The sequence below is a fragment of the Prinia subflava genome, chromosome 6 (genome assembly GCF_021018805.1).
Source record: "Prinia subflava isolate CZ2003 ecotype Zambia chromosome 6, Cam_Psub_1.2, whole genome shotgun sequence".
Classification (NCBI taxonomy): domain Eukaryota; kingdom Metazoa; phylum Chordata; class Aves; order Passeriformes; family Cisticolidae; genus Prinia; species Prinia subflava.
Genome location: NC_086252.1, coordinates 16,677,785 through 16,696,942, shown reverse-complemented (window position 1 = coordinate 16,696,942; position 19,158 = coordinate 16,677,785). Strand labels below are relative to the sequence as shown.

The 19,158-nt window shown below is 37.8% G+C and overlaps 1 protein-coding gene across 3 annotated transcripts in view; it reads right to left on the bottom strand.

The window, feature by feature from the left end:
- Window positions 1-19,158, bottom strand: part of PDE11A (phosphodiesterase 11A) — a 112,406-nt gene that overhangs the window by 8,579 nt on the left and 84,669 nt on the right. For all 3 annotated transcript variants that reach the window (XM_063400442.1, XM_063400440.1, XM_063400441.1), the window contains 5 exons: window positions 17,855-17,955; window positions 14,046-14,123; window positions 12,647-12,714; window positions 9,621-9,691; window positions 8,527-8,610 (listed from right to left, as the gene is read on the bottom strand). In XM_063400442.1, coding sequence (XP_063256512.1) covers window positions 8,527-8,610; window positions 9,621-9,691; window positions 12,647-12,714; window positions 14,046-14,123; window positions 17,855-17,955 — 402 coding nt within the window. The remainder of the gene's footprint in view (window positions 1-8,526; window positions 8,611-9,620; window positions 9,692-12,646; window positions 12,715-14,045; window positions 14,124-17,854; window positions 17,956-19,158) is intronic.

Sequence of the window (19,158 nt, the reverse complement as noted above, 5' to 3'; positions counted from 1 at the left end):
AACTTCAGATTAGATAAAAGGGAACCTGTGCTGCAGTCATCCACAGATTTTATCTTCATAATACAAATACTTGATGGAAGTAGTTTTAAAAATCCCAAAGTATTTCTGTATATATGCATATACTAAACCCCCTAAAATTGCTAGAATTCTACCTTCCATAGTAAAATACAGAAGATAAGGTGATACAGAGAAGATGTAGGGATTAACTTCTATGAACCCTTGACTGTGTGTATATGAATTAATTATTTGCCCTAATGATTCAGGACTGTATTTAATCATTACGTTCTGCAAAAAAGTACAGCATTTGTGAGGGGGTTGAGTTCATGAAAAAATATTTATTGCAATCTCCTTGTTGTTAAAGGGGACTTTATTCCTTGTAGGGCTTAATGGGGAAAGGTCCAGGTCATCATGTACATAATTCATTAGAGAATTACTTTTTCATTTCTACCAGGGAATTTTTTTCTGATGCCTAAAAGTGTAATTAGATGAAGTGAATATATTACTAATTTCCCTTATAGAAAAGAGGAGTTTCTTTTAGCTTCTCTCTAAAAATTGTTAGTGGATGGAAGCCAGTTTTGGTGACTGGAAAGGGATCTAATACATGCACAAGAGTTCTGCTCTTCCACTGTGAATTAATGTTAAGCGTCTTTCTGGTGATGGTACACTGGCAAGAATAATACTGTACTCCTTTGGAAGTAAACTACAGAGGGATGATTATAAAGTAAGATTAACCCTTGGTAAAATGTGCTGGGTACTTCAGGGAGGAAAGTATGTAGAGAGCTCCTGGTAGCAAAATGTGTTCCGACCAATATCCTGCACTTTATGCTGCCAAAGGGAGAGTGATTCTGAAGGAGTGGGACCAACTGAGGTAGCTCTACTGATGTATTGCTACAGTTGCAAAGGATTCATCTGTTGTTCATTACAATTTCATGAAACCAAGAGTTTGCTCAGAAGAGTTATTATTTCATAAACAACTTCTTATTTAGCTCTGCTGTTTATGGTTTTGATTCTACATCTAGAGCACGCGAGAGACAGAATGTTTCTAACTCCGTTCCTTTCAACATTTTAACCAAGCAGCTGATCAATGTCTTCTGCCTTGCTATTAAATGGATTTTGAAAAATTCTTCAAATCATATCAGTCTCATATGCCAATTTACTTCTTTGAATTTACCCTCAGCTGGGAATTCTGCAGGCAACTGTGATTCTGTTGTGTTAAACACTTACTTGAAGTGTTTCATCCATCATAATTTCTGGTCCTTTTCGAATGCAATGTAGTTTGTGCTTTGTCTTTCTTGAAAACTGAATGGCTGTTAAATTATCCATTCATCTCCTTTCAGATTTGCTGTACAATTTGAGTTCCCTCTGTTGGCTGTCTCTTCTACCTTATCTGCCAACTTTTCTATCTCCTTCCTCAGATCTTTATATACGTTTCCATACACGTCTGCCATGTCCTTCACAACACATTGGGCAGATAATTCTAAGTGAAACAGCACCAAAAATTATAATATTATGAATGATTCAATATTTCACACAGATTAGGGTGAAAGCCTTTAATGAAGCTTAGCTTCACTGAAATCAGTGGGGAATGTTTGTTTTCTTGTGTTCTCTCAAATACCTTTGTTGATGAAATGCCCTTTCAGCTGAGACTGTTTTGACATAAGATGAATCAGAAGTAAGTTGAAGTATTCTTGTCTGAAGCAAAAAATATACTCCCTTCTGCTGCCTCTTCCAAACATTCTGGAGAAATTTGTAAATTCTTAAAATTGTTGATTGTAATACAATGTTGCATCAATGATCTCACCAAGTTATGAAAATCACAGCAAAATAGTATTATAATTTTCAAAGGCAAAATGAAACCCTCCCTGTTCTCAGGAAGCAGAAAAAGAAGATCAGGATCCTTTCACCTTTTGTAAGATGTTCATGATACTTGCAGACAAAAAAATCTCTTTGTTCTGAAACCACCAAAACTATGTTTTTCCTTATTATACTGTGAAATAGTGACAGACTTAGATGGAAATTGCAACTAAAATCATTCTTTCTTCTTTTCCTGGTTTTTCTTTCTTGTATAGCTCATCTTAACCTTTTCTGTTAGTAAGAAAGTAGCAGACGAGAGCTTCTCAGATAAAGGGCAATAAGTAAGAAAAATAATTTGGTAATGCTTATCCTTGTATTAAAACTTCCATTACTGGAAGTTCTAATACAGGGATAGTCGCTGAGTTTTCTGAAAGTTCCAGAGAATTCATTCTGGGTGGCCTCATTTACATTCATCATTAGTAGACAAGAAACAAAGCAAGAAAAGTGCTGAACCTACTTAAGTTCCTACTTCAAGGCTACAGAGAGATCCTTCTACTGTGCCAAAAATCTCTTTTCTCTGGGCCAAGCCCTTATTCCTAACATAATCCTTAGCTACCAGCTTCCCCCCAGCACTGGCATTTGGCCTGATTAAGTTTCCTCTGAAGCAAATTTCTTACAAACACAGCAGAATATGTTGCACCTGCTCTTCCTTGGTTAATATTACCCACTGGATTTCAATAGAGAGGGAGACTAATTTGATCTGCCAACATCTGTTTGATCTGCCTCAGTCCCTGCTATCACAAACTGCATCCCGGGCTGATGTGCCTTACTAATCCTTGCCAGCTAGGTGCTCTCAGGAAACATAAATGCTTTATCTCTCACTTTCTGTGTCCAAATCAAATGTCAGAAATAAATCCTGCCCAAAGTGTGCATCTTTATGGTATTCTTTAGGATCTATTGAAAGTTATCCTCCTCTTCCTTCAACATGCTACAAAGGAAAAACTGGCTTCAGTGAGATTCACACAGAGCTGATCAAATTGCTTCCATTGAACAGATCTTTCCAAACAGCTTAGTCCAGATTTTTTTATTTTTTATTTTTTATTTTTTATTTTTTATTTTTATTTTTTATTTTTTATTTTTTATTTTTTATTTTTTATTTTTTATTTTTTATTTTTTATTTTTTATTTTTTATTTTTTATTTTTTATTTTTTATTTTTTGTTAAAACACTTAAGAACTTATGAACATGTTTCATGGACTGTCTATATATGTGCATGGTGAACAGCTAGAGAGTCACTGCCCCCTGACTGGTTGCTAACTTAAAATATATGAACAGTGCCTTGACTTTTGTATCAACAATCCCAGGTATGGATGAATGATGGAAAACCATTTCCAAAATGTTCATACAGATAAAAATCTTCTTGGTGAAATAATTTTAGAAGTTTTTTGGTCCTAACTGTATAGACAGATTAGAAACCTCTGAAGGAAGAAGTCATTGTTTTGGCTGTATCCAGTGACTCTTGCCTGGTTAAGGACTGAGCCATGCCATGCAGTCCATTCTGGACAGGCAGGGCTTCTCAGAGGAGTGATGAAACCCTGAATTTCATATACAGTATTTCATCATGCAAAATTGTAATTGAAGGACTGAGAGAAAGGAATAGAAGTGGTAGCTGAGGAAGGGCTGCATCTGGATATAGCAGTCTAAGCATGATTGTTGAAGAGCACCTTTTTAATGTTCTCTGTAAAGGAGATAATAATCTCCTGTTTCATAGTTTTAAGTAGACTATATACCTTTGGAAAAACAAATCACAGTGTGTGTATTTATTTCCAATTCAAGTATCAAAGTCAACTCTTGAACCAGAGAAGTTAAAACACAGAAAGCCATGACTATTAAAGATTTCTGTGTATTTTTTCTGTGCTTTTTAGACGGTCTGCCATTTATGACAACCTGTGCATTCAATCTAAGTTTACAAGCAGAATAGATGCTTTTGCAGCTACGTTATCACGAACAACAAATTGATTTAATTACAAGGCCAGACATTGTCTTCTGTAGGAAGGCAAGCATATCAGAGCTCTTGGAGTTGCAGACAGAGGGATTACATTTCTTTCTAAGTACTTCAAACAGTGTGGTAAAGAAGAAATCTGTCCCTCCACATCCCATTCAAAACATTTAAAGTACTTGCTAGGCTGAATGTTTCTACTCTTCCCAGGTTCCCCCTAGAATCCTGGATGGAGCAATGCAAATTCAGTTCTGTAGATGCTATTATATGCTTGAAGTTCTCAATACCCAAGAAAATCTTGAATAGCTCTAAAAAGAGCACTAAAATGGAGCAGTTCAAGGGAGCACCAAGGTAGAGGTGAGCAGGGCAATCTCAGGCACGCATAAGTTGTAAAAGCTATGAGCTTCTTTATCTTCCACAAAGACATCTCCCTTAAATTTAAATAGCTGCTGTCATTGTCACTGACTACCTGACTATGTATTTATCTGCCCAGAAGCAGAGTGCATGGCCTTTGGCCCTGCTATTCATAGCGTTACTGTCTCTGCCTAACAATGCCCTGAACAGAGCTGGGTTTCTGTTAGCATCTTTTGTTTGATGTGAATCGCTGAAGCTTTGATGTTGTTTGTGAGAAATATAAAGATTTTAAAGAATAAGATCTTCACTCTCTCACTCTGTGCGCTCCCCACAGAGAAATCTAATCTTAGTTGGGAAAAGTCTGTGACTGATCCTTAGGTAGAAACAAATGACAGAGTCCAGAAGAGAAATCTCTTAGTGTTGAAATTCTTAGCATCTCTTTACTGGAGGGTGAGAGAGGTAATTTGTCTTAATGATCAAAATTCTGTTTCCTATTACACAAATATTTATAAATAGGTACACAATACTTTCTCTGTGTGAACACAGCTGTCAGCAAAGCCATAGTGGCTTTTTTCAGTGAGATGCATCAAATTTTCTGCTTTAGTTGCATGTACTTCCTCTTTATAGGATATTCTAACAAAAGAAGGGATTGATTAGTTTATACTGAAGCTGCATTAGTAGGTTTTAAAACTCTACAGTTTCAAAAAAGTGCATTTTTCTTTAGAAATTTTTATTCTAATATGCTTGTTTCTCATCTCAACTGATAAATGCTTTTCTTACTGTCAGTTTTGAATGAAGAGCAAATGTGCACTAAAGTGTAACTAAAGCTCCTAAAATCTGAGATTCCATGTAAATTGATTACTGCTCTGCTATTCAAGGCAAAAGCTCCACTGTTACATAAAAATACTCTGATCTGGGATCACTACAGTAACAAAAAAAGTAAATAATAAAATGATAATGTCCTAAGTGTAATAAAATGCAATGAACAAAAAATTGGTATCCTTTTATCTTCACAGACCTTTGATCCACAGTGTGAAGGAAATGAATTTGATTACTAAGATATGAAAATGGATATGATTCCTACATTGAGCAGCAGATGGGGGAGAGAGCAAGGGAGCAGAGCTGTGGCTTACCCTGTGCCAGGAGCAGTCAGGTTTACAGAGCAAGCACAGAGGTTTTGGATATAGGAAAACAGTGCATAATTCCAGATATTAATTTTTTAAGATAAATAGCTATAGGCATGTTCAGTTTTTACAGCAGCTCATGGTGTAGTACATTTTGTGTATCACTAACCTTCTTTCTTCTGGGTGGGATGGGCATTCCAAGGGGCAGTCAAACAGGACTGCTAAAGGAAGTTGCATAGAACTTGTTGATTTGCTAGTCACTTGTAAACCTTCTCACTATAAAGGGGCCAAACTCAGGGACAGTCCTAGCCAGGTAAGCAGAGGGGTGTGATACATGTTTCCCAATAAAGGAGACTTCATTACCCTTTACTTGGGAGAACTAATGCACCTCCAAGTGCGTTGTCTTGAGCTACCTTCAGGAAATGCAGAAAGCAGAGCAGATAGAGCCAAGTCTCCATAAAAGATGTTTCAGAACTGAGGAAAAAAGATGAGTCTAGAAAAGCCATAACTAAAATGTGCTGCAAACCATTTCTCATGGGCTCTGGTGTAACCCAGTTCATAAGCTTGGAGACTGCAAAGAGGATACAGTTTGCTCTGGTACTGTGAGAAGCATTGGGATGGTATCAGACCACTCCTGGGAGATTTGGCTGTGAAGCTCCTTCACTACTGCATACTTCTGATGTCTTCAGCTGCCAGGAATAGCCTGGTCTTGGGGGTTACTTTGAGCAAAGACAATTTCAAGGAGCTCTGCTGATCTCACATAGACTGTAATGGGAGTTGCCAGCATTCAGTGTTTGCTGGGATCATTTCTGCTCTGTGTGTGTGTGTGTGTGAAATAACACAGAGCACAGCTTTAGGTCCTGCTCTAGCAACTGCATTGGTAGGGACTGGCGCATTCCCCACATCATCCCTTTGGGACTCTGGATGCTATAGAATCCCACATGGATTCAGGATTTCTAATCACTAGCATGGAAAAAAATAAATACAAAAGCCTCAATTTTTGTTTCCTATAATTAAATGTTGTAATTTTGGTATTAAAATGAGTGTCAAATGTTTGTGGGTTTTTTCAAACGTGGTTTTTCTAAGTACTGTGGTAGTTAGCTATAGGAGTACTGCTAATATTTTACTGATTTATCAGCTGCCACTGTGTCTGTTTATATTGCATTTGTAATGATATAACCTGTTCTCTCCCCATGTGCAGTTCCTACAATGTACTGCAACGGCAAGAATTTTAAAGAATGTAAAAAAACCCACCAACCCAAAATCTAGGATATGGCCAGAGTTGTAGTGTTCAGCCAGCCCTAAACAACAAATTTACAATACTCTGCTGATGGGATATGTGTATTGAAGTTTGATTAAGCTGGATATGAAAATTAAAACTTGGCTCTGCACTGAAGAGAGAATCTCCTGCAGTGTGATACTATGGCATCAAGTTTTCTGTTTACCCCTAAGGCTGGTGCTGCTATGGCTTCCAGGTTTGATGGTGTCTCTTTTTTAAGCTGCTGAGCAGCAGTCTAATGGCTGCACAGCATGATGCAAACACAGTGGAAAGCAGGGAAATCAGATGTGAATATATTCCCCAGAGACCTCCTGCTAAGATGGAGCTAACTAACCAGAGCTTTAGTGCTCAGATGTAGTTTCCTCATGCAGAGGATGGCCTGATTATCAGCTCTTCTTGCTTTACTGTACGTTTTTGGATTACAGATGCTATTAGAAATAATGAATTCTGGTATAATACGCATTCCAGTGAAATATGAACTATTTTATTGATGGGAACATTATTTTTAAAGAGTGTCTGTCCAAGATCAATGTCCATCGTCCCTCCCCAATATTGTCCAAAATGATCTTGGTCTTTTAAACAATATAGGTGTATATTCCTCTTCTATGCTTGCTTTGACCTAATTGTTTGAAAATGGTAGCTGTAGTTTATTTCATCAGGACAAAGACTGACCTTAGAAAGGGACAGGATCTCTTGGCAAAGCAGCAGCTTGGCTTACTGCTTACACAAGTGTCTCTGTGTCACACAAGAGGAATTGCCATTGCTGCTGGGTAGTCATTTCATTATTTTCACGCTGGCAGCTTCAGATGCCACAAGGCATAGAGGGAAGAGGCTACGTTGTCCTTCTTATGGGCCTTATTACGTACTTATTGTATGATATTGGTTTTATATCTGGTCTATAAAATGAAAGGAACTGCCAATCCATTTTTATTTGTGTGTGGGGAAGCTACATTCAGACACAACCTGATAATTTTAATGTTAACATGGGAGCTGTTATGCTGTGTACCATCACTGACCCGTTCATTGCTTTGAGGTCTTAGGCAGGTTAGGGTGCGGTGGGGACAGGGAGAACTTGTTGCAGTTCCCCAAAGATGCTGAATGAGAACATCCTCGTGTTTTCTCAGATATCAGTGGCCAGTCAGTCTTTGGTGGCATAAGGCAGCCTGTGTGGTTTCAGTCAAATGCTGAAGTTTAATCCAAAAAGGCAGAAGCATTGTTCTGATAGGAAAAAGTACTTGGTGAAATGGTGGTCAGGCATTGGAACAGGCTGCCCAGGGAAGTGGTGGAATCACCATCCCTGGAAGTGTTCAAAACCCTGTAGTGGTGGTGCTTAGGGATATGGTTTAGTGTGGACCTGGCAGAGTCAGATTAATGGTTTGACTTGGTGATCTTAGAGGTCTTTTCCAACCTTAATGCTCTGTGGTTATCTCTAGCCTTAATAAAGGAGTACTTGGGTGTTTACATTCTGTGTGCCAAGCACCTAAGCAGTCTGTGTAGAAGCACCATTAAAAGACTATACTCTGAGTTAAACAGCACAGGTTAAACAACAAATTGTTTGTCACTGACCCTAAACTTGGCCTAGAGTGCCCCTTAGCAGTTTGGGAAGGTGCCAGAAGAAAGTGCAAAGGCTCAGGCTTGAGTTTCCTTTTGCACCACACAGATTTGAACAAATTTGACAGCAGCTACTGAGACTGTCCCTCTAGCACTCCATACCTCACCATGATGAGAATCAGTTTGTCTCAAACATTTGCCCTATCAGCTTTTATAACTTAAATAGGAATTTACAGACATTACAGATATTTACAGACAGATTCAGGGAATCTAAAGATTTCTTCATGGAATTCTGACTTTTGACAAAGTCAAAATAAAACAGGAGTTCAAATAGCCTTCAAGGCTGCTCTGAAAACTGACTCTTTTTCCCTAGAGAGACAAGAACAATCTCCTCTGGACTCTATGGGAGTAGTAAGTAAAAATTACCTCATACAATGGCATGCAGATGCTATCAATCCACTCGAGCTGCAGCCTGGGTAGTTCATGCTTCCTGTTCCGATCAAAAATGGCCTGAATTGAGGAGAAGGAAACAAACCTGTCATGCTTTAATTGCACTGGAGTATTTTACAGACACATCATCCAGCGCTTTTCAGCTATGATCAAATTCTCACAACCAGAACAGTTTGTAAACTGTAATCAATCTTTGAAGCTGTCTTCCTACTGCTTTGCCTGGCATGAAAAGTGTACTGTTTATTTTCAATTCTTTTTTGAAACTTTTAGGCTGAATGTGTTTGTGTTTCATAGTTCTGTAGTGTAAAATAAATGCTCCATGGTTGGAGTTGAGCTGGTAAGTAACCTCCTGTAGGAATGTAAAGCAGATACCTTTGAGTAGAATTTTCTCTTTTCTCACATAGGGTTTTGCAGCTCATCAAAACAGTGATGGATCTAGGCTGGCTCTCTTCCTTCCAGTTAAATTCTTTAGAATACTTTCTGTTGCCCTTCTCCTGTTGCTGCCAGATAATGTCTGCTCAATATTTTGAGTTATTCAACCTGACAAGGCTTTCTCTTCTAATTATTCAGTGAAAGTCTTTATTAAACTTTCCTAGTTCTTGTTTGACACTTTTATACCCATCTGCCTTTATTCCACTCAGTTCCATTTTATCCCTTCAATCACAGTAGCATATTTACATGTATACTTATAGAAATGCATTTCAAATAACACAGATATACAGCTACAACATAAAGTAAATCTGAAAATTTCAATTTCCACAGGTAGCTGTGATTTTTTTAGTTCAATTCTGTGTGTTAAACCCTACACCTGCTGCTTAGAAAATTCACTGATAGGATAACCTTAGCAACAGATACAGAAAATGGGTAAAAGAGATCAGTGCAAAAGTGACTGTGTTGACTGGAGAGCTTTTATTTGTGGTTATAAATGCATATTCTTACTGGACTGAGCTTTTATTTATTGTAAGGTTTCCCTTTATGTACAAAATACAGTTCATTTTTCTGAATAAGCCAAATGATATTTTCTTACTCTATTCAAGTCAGTAACTATTTCAGAAGTGATAAAAACTTACTGAAGGGGTGAGTTTGAGTTCAGATCTTTCTCTGTCTCCTTGTTCAAAGAACTCACTGGTTACCAGCTCAGCTGCCTAAAATAAAAATCACAATAAAGATTAGAGTTCTTGTTACATAATTTTTAGGATAATGAGTTTTTACTCAGACCATGACTTCAGCCTGTGCTTAACTGTAAAGAAGTGAATAACCTCACTTACAGGACTGACATGAGGCATGTGTTCATATAATTTTTGGGACTGGGTGTACAGGGGGTATGAAACAGCCATAGTTGGGCACAGGGACTTACCCATTTTTGATAGGGAGTTGAATTGCACTGCCAAGGTAGCACTCAATGCAGTTATAAAGAACTTATTCAAGAACTGCGACCAAACCAGAAAATGATAGCTTTTTGTTGGCATCCACTATTATGTTTGTAAAAATGCTTTGTAAAACATGTCAGAGTTCTGTTGTTATTTACAGGTTGTTGCCCTATAATAACAACAGTTTTGCTTATCAATGAAACTTAATTTACCCTCTGTCGTTTTAATCTAATGTGAATTCATGAAGGTTTTTTTCCCACACTAGGCTTTACTTTTTTTCCTGGTGACTGTCATCACAGCAGGATCTGGATATCTAAGTATGAACTCAGATTGTGATGGTCATCTTGATTTAAAATCTAGAAGTGGTAGGTTGGAAGTTAGAATGCATCTTTCTCACTTTAGTGAATGAAGATGTTCTATTCACTGCAGAAGTTTGTGCTTCTTAGAAGAAGATAAGGCTTAAAAATAAATTTAGTTATGGAAACCAGAGGAATTTTAGAATGTCAAACCGTAAGAAGTTCTGGTATAGTACTGTACTCCTGTTATGCACAAGACCTTGAAGATAAGAACATGCAGCATTTTGAGATGCAAAAAAACTGGAAGCCAATCTACTGAAGAGGCATTCACATACTAAATCTCCTGTTACGTCAGTGTATTGTTTTTAAGCTAGGAAATTATTTCATAATGCCAAGGCACAAGAGGGCAAACAATGCAGAGAACCTGTACTTCATAAAATCTCAAAGTTTCTTGCTTTAGCAAATGCATGGGAGGCAACATTCCTAAATGCTAAACTTGTTGCAGTTGAAATAAGGAGTACCAAAATAATTTGGAAGTAGGTGAAGAGATGTTACAAAGTACACTTGAATCTTAAACCAGCCTATCACATTTTGGAACTTTATAATGTATGTAATCCAGTGCATTAATAAAATTCTGGATCAATATTCCAGACAGAGGAATAATTGAACAACTTAGCAGTAATTAAGGGTTTGCTAAGTGTATTGTATAAAAATAATCAAGACGTAGTATCATCCCTGTACCTCAGTGCTATTTGATCCTGTTCTCCTTATATCCCTTTGTCTCTTCTTTTATCTGTTTCAGTCTTCTCTTCCTTATTTTTTCCATCTTACATGTGGCCTTTATTCCCATTGTTTCAAATATGTTTGGTTTTTTTCTTGTGGCACAGTTAAGGTTCAGCTATTTCCTGTTTTGCCTCTGTGGACTTATAAGCACTTCTGCTGGACTTATTAGTGCTTCTGCTCAACCAAGTAATGTTTCAAGATATCCCAGGATTTTTCAATATAAAATACACCTGTATATCTAACTAAGCTGCAGGGGATTTTTCAGGTGTAGATCTCAAGAGTGATAAGTATAAAAAACCCCAGTTTGCCAGAGACTCCAGCACTAATTCAGCAGCATAGCACAAAGATTCACAACTAGGAAAGCAGACCCTACCTGACATTTGGCTGTCAGTGAAAATGCAGAAGCTAATCGGGTTAAGGAGGAAAAATGAGGAGGGATTGCACACACTGCGGCAGCGGCCAGGTGGCACTGAAAAATCTTGTTACTCAATTTTCCACTGCAGGATAGAAGCAGCTTTCCTGATTTCCATGCAAGGTGGCCATATTCTAGCCAAGTAGAGCAACAGCATTAGAAAAAAAAATTTGTCACAGTCTGCTGATAAAGTAAAAAAGACTCACCTGGCAAAACTGAAAGCTGAGATGAAGCCATCCCCCATAATTTTTTTTTATTCAATTGATGTGCGTGTAACTTCTGTAGGTCCTTTTCAGCTTCTGTTAGTTCCTTGTCCAAGGAATCTGGCTGCTCCTGCACCACTAGATATCTGGCCTAGCTTTCTCTTTTTCACCCCATCTTTATAACTATTACTTGCTTTTACACCAAACTTCCTCCAGATGTGTGCCCAAACCCAGCTGCACTGGTGTATTATCAATTTGCTTCTTGATGCTGTCAATTCTTCCAAAACCTAACACAGTCTGTCTTCTACTGGCTTCTTCTGGGCCTCAGTGAAGGACAGAGAATGGCTAGCATGGATACTGGAAATATTAAGGATGGTTTCTGGGTAGTGAAGGATGTCTAGAAGAGGAAAAATCATGGGGCAAAGGATAAGAGGTTTGGAACAGGTTGCTTTCTCCTATTGTACCTGTTTGCCAATGCTGGATCCATTTTTTATGTATATTTCTAAAGAGCCTACTTAGCAGCAGAACCCTGAATTTTTATTTGTTGGTTTCTAGGTACAGCATGTAAAGAAAGCCCTATACTGCACTTGGAGTTTTGGCAACATTCTTAAGGAAATGAACACATTTCTTTTATCATACATACTGAAGATTTTATGCTAATGAACATTTGCAGATAATTTGTTGGTATTTTTGATTTAGGGAAGATTCTGCCACTGCCAAGCAAAACTTTGGGACGAAACAAGTAAATGCAGCTATATGTGGCTAAATGCCTTTTTTGTTTAATCCATCCATTTTTGGATATGGATTTAAAATGTTAGTAAGAAGAGAGGTTGCAAAGCCACATGTACACACTAGCATGTGTACAGGGAAAGATTACGCAATAAACCATTTTTTGCAGAACCCCCCTGCTATTTTTTTTATAGCATTAATACCGCTGTAAATTGATTCCAATTTTGGTCCCTGGTAAGGCAGGGCCCTGGGAATATTGTCCTGCCAGCCCCGCCTCCTCCCAGCCCTGCCATTAATCATGACTTGCCTGTCTTGAAATCTCCCACGGTTTGGTCACAGCTCCAAGGTCACAGGCTGTCATTAGCATTGATCTGAAAAACAGAAATGAACAATACAAGCTGAATCAACCTTTGTTGAATTTCTAAACAACTCTGCTCTGGGTGCATAAATAAATAATATGTATATAAAATGTCAGCCCTGGCACCTTCTTTTCCTCCAGGAAAGAATGACATGTTTGAAATCTTAGCCATCAGCGTGGCTTTTACATTACAATTGTCCCTCAGAAACCTAATGCGTTGCAGGTCATAAGATGATGAATTTTGGTATTGAGCATTGCACACTAGAAAAGAAATGATATTGCAAGGGAGTAACTGCTAATTTTGCAATACTTCTAACACTGCTTACATTAATACCTATAATATATTAGAAAGCATGTGCTTCACATGATATAAGTAAGGGTATTATTACATAATAACACCTGCAACTGGATTAATTTATATGCCTATTTGTAAGTGACTGCTGTAGCAAGAGAGGCTATAATCACAGGAGGCATCCCAGACACTGTTTAAGCAGTTTCTACTGCTCATCTACAATAAAAATTGAAGATTTACTATGAGCTATACGGTTCCACTGTAGTTTAATACCTAGCTACAACCATGTTTTATATGCATTAGGAGAAAGAAACCATTCAGCTGTAGAAAGCGTTTATGTACAGTACATGATGCAGATAAAAGTCTAAGAAAGTTTAAATGAAGAACAAGGGCACTGAAAATGAAGCATCAAATATATTGCCTGAATCTAAAATTAGGAATGGGTGAAATGGTATGGAAAATAGAAAATGGCCAATATTTTGTCAAAAGACCAAAGATAACAGAATTTTAATGAAATTTCAGATAAAATGAGACCTAATCAGGCATGCGTATGCAAATACACACATTTTATTGTCTACAAAGTGTGATCTACTCAAACCACCCACAATGTCTGAGGTTTTCAATAGGATGCATGCTCAGGGCATTTTTGAAGGCTGGAAGAGTACTCTGTATATGAAAATTCCCAGGTACAGACTGGAAGAGCAGAGAAGTGAATGGCCAGTGAAAAAGGACAGAGGAGAGGAAGAGGGATTGGGGAAACAGATAGGAAGGATCTTTGTGTAGAGAGGCAGAATACTGAAAAAGAGCAGAAGGGCGAAACAGGAACTGGTGAGGCTGGGAGAAAGGAAAGAAAACAGGACTGAGGGTGTAGGAGAAATAGAAATGGAGAAGGTGAAGTCATGTTGATTAATCCCAGCTGTTTGTTAATGTTTAGAAATCATACCATACTTTCTCTTGTTATTCTAAGCCTTCAGTCCACAATACATGAAATTCTTTTAACAAATATGGCTACACTTTGAAATAACCAGAAAGCAAGAAAAAACAGTGCTTACCGAAATATTTCTCGGTGGTTTTCCATATTCCAGTCATAACCACCTTTACTGACAAGTTCAAAAAACTCTGTCCTTCTCCTGCAAAAAACCAGATTGTCAGAGAAGGAAACAAGACCCTTCCAGGGCAGCAGTGCAGCAGAAACAGTTCTCTGTGTGACACAGAATCACTGCACCTCATGTATTATTGTTAAAGCCATTACACTGACAGTCCATTTAAGCGAAACATACTAATTTCCGAACATGTTCTATAAATGTCTCTTATCAATGTCAGAGTTGCCTAGTAAAAGCAATATTGGATTTATGGTCTCCACAGATAAGGAAATGAATGGCTCTGAAATGTTCAGTCTTCCACGGAAGCATGAAATGTTAACCTACAGCAATGGACAGACAGACAATAGAAACACCCCAGAAATACACACACGCTTCTGTTTTCTTGTCCTTGCAAAATGGTTTTTACTTCTATATCCTGAAGGGTTTTTCAGAGCTGTGCAATTCCTGTAATTTCTAGCACACAGAAAGAAACAGAGACACACAGGAGCTGCTGCTGTCTTGAATTCATAGTTCTTACTGACTGGAAACTAGGTCTCCCTGCTTGGTCCCATGGTTTGTCTTCTCATGCCTTCTTCATGTCCTCAAACAGGGACAAAACATGAGATGGACAGAATATGTTAATGCTTAATTGTTGCCTTTAACAATCAAAATTCTGACTCATCATAGTCTGTAATCATTTATGGCACTGAGACTCCAAGCAGCTCTCACTGCTTGCAATGTGACCACAATATGTAATTGATCCTGCCCAAGATACAGCAGAAGTTGAGGTACAAAGATTTGGAGCAACTTGTCCCCAGTGGCACAACATATAAGCATCAAAGCTGGAAAACAAATAAATACCTACATCCTGAGAGACAGTCCAGTGCCCCATCTCATATGAGACTGTGCTCTTTGTCAAGAGGAAATTTAGTTAGATTCAACAGAAGAGAGTTTGCAAAGTCTTGTAGTTTCTGTGTTCACTTCAACTAGACTGAAATTTTGAGCAGTGATTATTGACAGTGCAGTCTGATGTCAGCCAGTACACGTTTGCACACAAGGAGATGCACACTTCCAGAAACACTCCTTTGATCAGTGGACAGAACATTCTGTGGGGCATATTGCAATATTCTGGTCCCTGACTGTCATGGTTATATATATGATCAGTCACTCCTACTGTAAGGCCTTTCTGTAATGGATTTCATACAGCAGCTAGAAGAGGGCTATAAAAGGGCTACATGATGATATTTAATCCCTTATACTTTGGGAAATGAAAGATTTCATTTTGAAGTGTTGGATATTCTGAGCAATTAATATATTTCTGGACAAAAACCAGGCAAGAATGTTTAAAGCTGAAAGCTCAGGAAGATGACACACCAGAAACCTAAAACATTCAAATTTAAAATGTAGAGATCCATAAACAGTAACAGAAAATGTGAGTCTCAAGGCCTTATGTTAGAATAAACCTTTAAGGATTTTCTTTAAAATCCATTTAAATAGATACAGTAGTCCAGCTCCACAGAGAAGTTTCAGTGTAGGAAGGACTGAACGGGGGGAAGCAGCCATGTGTGATGAAACAATTAATAATTTCCTACTGGTTTCTTTGGTATCCAAAATTATGAGGATAATTCTATTAATAAGCAAGTATAACATGGCAGAATTTCAGAAACAAACTGAATTATAACAATTTTCCAGGGTCTTTGAGTAACATTGACTGTGGCTGTATTTTGCCTCGAGGGGAGGTTATTTTGCTATGTATAACAAATCCATTTGCTCTACAGCCCAGAGGCTCAAGATATCATTTGAATGAATTTCCATAAACTTAATTTTGGTTCCATACTTTTACTTGCTGTATTATCCACAAGTGTCATTATCTACAATTATAAACTAAAATCAAATATATTTCCCATCTGATCTTTCAGTGAAAGTCATCCTTTTTGTTTGTTTGTTTTTATAAAAGTAACGCCTTGAGAAGTTCTGGAAAGTAAAGCCTTGCTCTGCCTGGAATTTTGTTGCTGTTTTGCTACCTGGAGCTTGTGATCATCAGGTTTAGTTGTTTTAAGAATACTGATATGAGAATTCCCCTCTCTACAAATATATTGAGGATGTAGCAAAATGAAAAACCAAATTAGGTACTTGTGTAGAAACACCTGCTCACATAAAGTGGCTTTAAGAAATGTAAAGTACCAGTGTTTCTAGAGAGTGATTTTCAGTCATTTTTAGAAATACACTAGCATAGTTACCACCTCATTAATGACACAAGAGGAAAAAATAACTTATCTGCAGACTTTTGAGTAAAGAGGCCTCATTTGCTAAAAGGCTTTTGATTCATGCAGCACAAAAAAATCATGTATGCAAGCAGAAAAAAAATATTGCAATTCAGTTATGTCCATTTTGGACATTATTTCTCTGTATTTAAACAAAGAAAACAACTTGATCACAGTTTTTCAGCTTAAGGCAGGCAGGGAAGAGAGCTCCATCACATGTGGGTCTGAACAGGGTCTATCCCAAGGCACTGCCATGAGCCCTCTCTGGCTCCCCCAGGGTCTCCAGGATCTTGGCCAGGGTGGAGCTGTGCCAGGGCACCTGTCCTCTCAGTCCCTGTCACTCATCTCCTCCTTGAGAGCACAAAACATTTCTGCAGCATTTATTTATGATGAGACAAGAGGACCTATGGTCCTTGTATCTCACTGGAAGAGACCTTCAAGGTCATCAAGTCCAACCTTCAACCCTGCACCACCATAATCAACCCTAAACTACATCCCTCTTAAGTACCATAGCAAGGCAACTCTTCAATACTTCCAGAGATGGTGACTCCACCATCTCCCTGGACAGCTTATTCCAATGTCTAACCACTCTTTCAGTGATTTTTTTTTCTCTAATATCTAAGCTAAACTTTCCCTGGTAGTCTAATCCTTTCACTTGAGACATGGCAGAAAGACAGGATAGGATGCTAATGGACAGCAAACAAAAATTCCCAAGGATGACTTATTGTCAAGGCTGGGAAGGCAGTGCACTGAAACTGCACATCTGCCAGGACTTCTGCCCCTAAGTCAGCTGCAGGCTAATGCCAGGTGTCAGAATTGCAGTGTGACGGTGACACCACAACTCCTCTGATTTCACACATCCTCCCACACATCCTCACTGGGATGAGCTTGGTAATAATTAACAATATTTGAAATACAGGCCCAACTTGAAATCTGCTTTGAGATTTGATTTGCAAACAAGGAAAAGGAAGAAAACTGGGTGAGAGAGATCCTTGTGTACTTCTCTCCAGTTATGCTTTTTAAGACCTATTCACATCAAATGATGTGAATTGGCATAATTTGTCTTCAAAGCAGCAGTGTCTGTTTTGTTACCTCTGCAACTGGGTCTGTAACTAAATACAATATTTCTTAGCATACATGTTTAGAAATGCTGAAATGGTGGAAAAGAATTCTCGAATGTCATTGATTTTCTATATGCCTGAAGAAAATATCATAGAAAGGACAGAAAAATTATGAGACTGTGCTGTAACTGGTTCCTGGGATTGCTTTGAATTATAAACCTATGATTTCACTTGCTTTTGGTGGATACAGACATGCTACACATTAAAGCAAAACTTACTTGGACACTTGAGATATTTCTATTAGTCTAAAAGATACTAAGTATTAGACTAAACCTCTTCAACCATAGCTAAACACTAATTTCTCATATTATATATCCTTATTGGTATTTAATAGGTCATTAGAGTAAGTTGTCTGAATTTTCATTCATCAAGTACCGGAAATGCCAATACTTACTCAAAATACAGAGTGAGGTCTGTTGCCAGTATCGATTGCTTTAGAAGCTGCATAAGGTCACTGTAGTCCTTAGAGGACAAGTTAGCAAAGATGTTGTGACCCTATAATGAAAGAGATAAAAGAGGTAAAGGGCTAACAATCAATATAGGTTTCTAAAAGGTTTCTTAACTTCTTAGTCTACTGCTTTGCTGTAACACAGGCCTTTTCTGATTCATGGCAAAACTACAACAAAATAATAATGTTAGTACTGCTGAGATTACATTGAGGCAGAAGAGCTGATGATTGTTATCAAGCACCTGGTATGTTTTTCTAAACTCTACTGAAATTATAGCCTGTTGAGTCAAGATTTACTCTTTGCTCTGACCCTGCACAGACTCAGTTTATGGGGAAAAACTATGGATACATCTCAATCTCTCATCTTATTAAATGTTTTGGGGAGCTGAGTATTGGAGCTTTTGAGTGGTGATCCTAATAGATTTATCTGTGCTGCTGCTTGCATGCACACAAACTGCTGTTAGAGCAGTCAAGGACACTAAATCAGTTTTTCATTCAAAGCAGCCCATTTGCTCACTCTGCCCATTACTGTCTTGTCCTACAGTGTCTTCAGCCATTGCCTGTGTAGGCTAAAGAATCACAACTTTATAAGCAGTTTAAATACCCTTTGTGGGCCCAACTGGCTGCTTTTTAAGAGATTGTGGATTAAGAATATGAGAGATGCTCTATGGCTAAAATGAAAGGAAATTAATTATTTGATGTTGCTGTTTGAGAGGGGGAAGGTTCTTTTGTAACTGAATTTCTGAAAACAAGAGGGACAGAGATCCTATAATTCCTTTGTGAAATCTCGAGAAAATAAGAGGAAAGAAACAAAATTAATGAAAAATTCTAAAAGTAAGCTTAAGAAATGATCTTTGTGACAATAGCCACATATATTAAGATACATAAAGGTATTACAGGTATTTTTTTCCTAATCACCTACATAAATATTGAACTTCTTTCTAAACAGTCTTATTTTGGTGATATTTAGTCCTGTAGTGCCCACATTCAGTATGCACTGCCATCTACTGCTTAGGAAGATTAAAACGCCCTTAAAACCAAGAATTTTCCAGCAAAAGGGTTACTATAATCACCATGGTATGAGGAAATATATGAGATAATGTCTGGGAAGGTAAAGGTGGCATTTTTTTAAAGGAGAAGCTAATTGTTGGACTAAAAAAATACTTTCCCATGCATAAAATTATTCTTTTTCAGCTAAATATTGAGAAGGCTTTGTGAATCTAAAACTTATGAAAAAAAAAATAATTAGA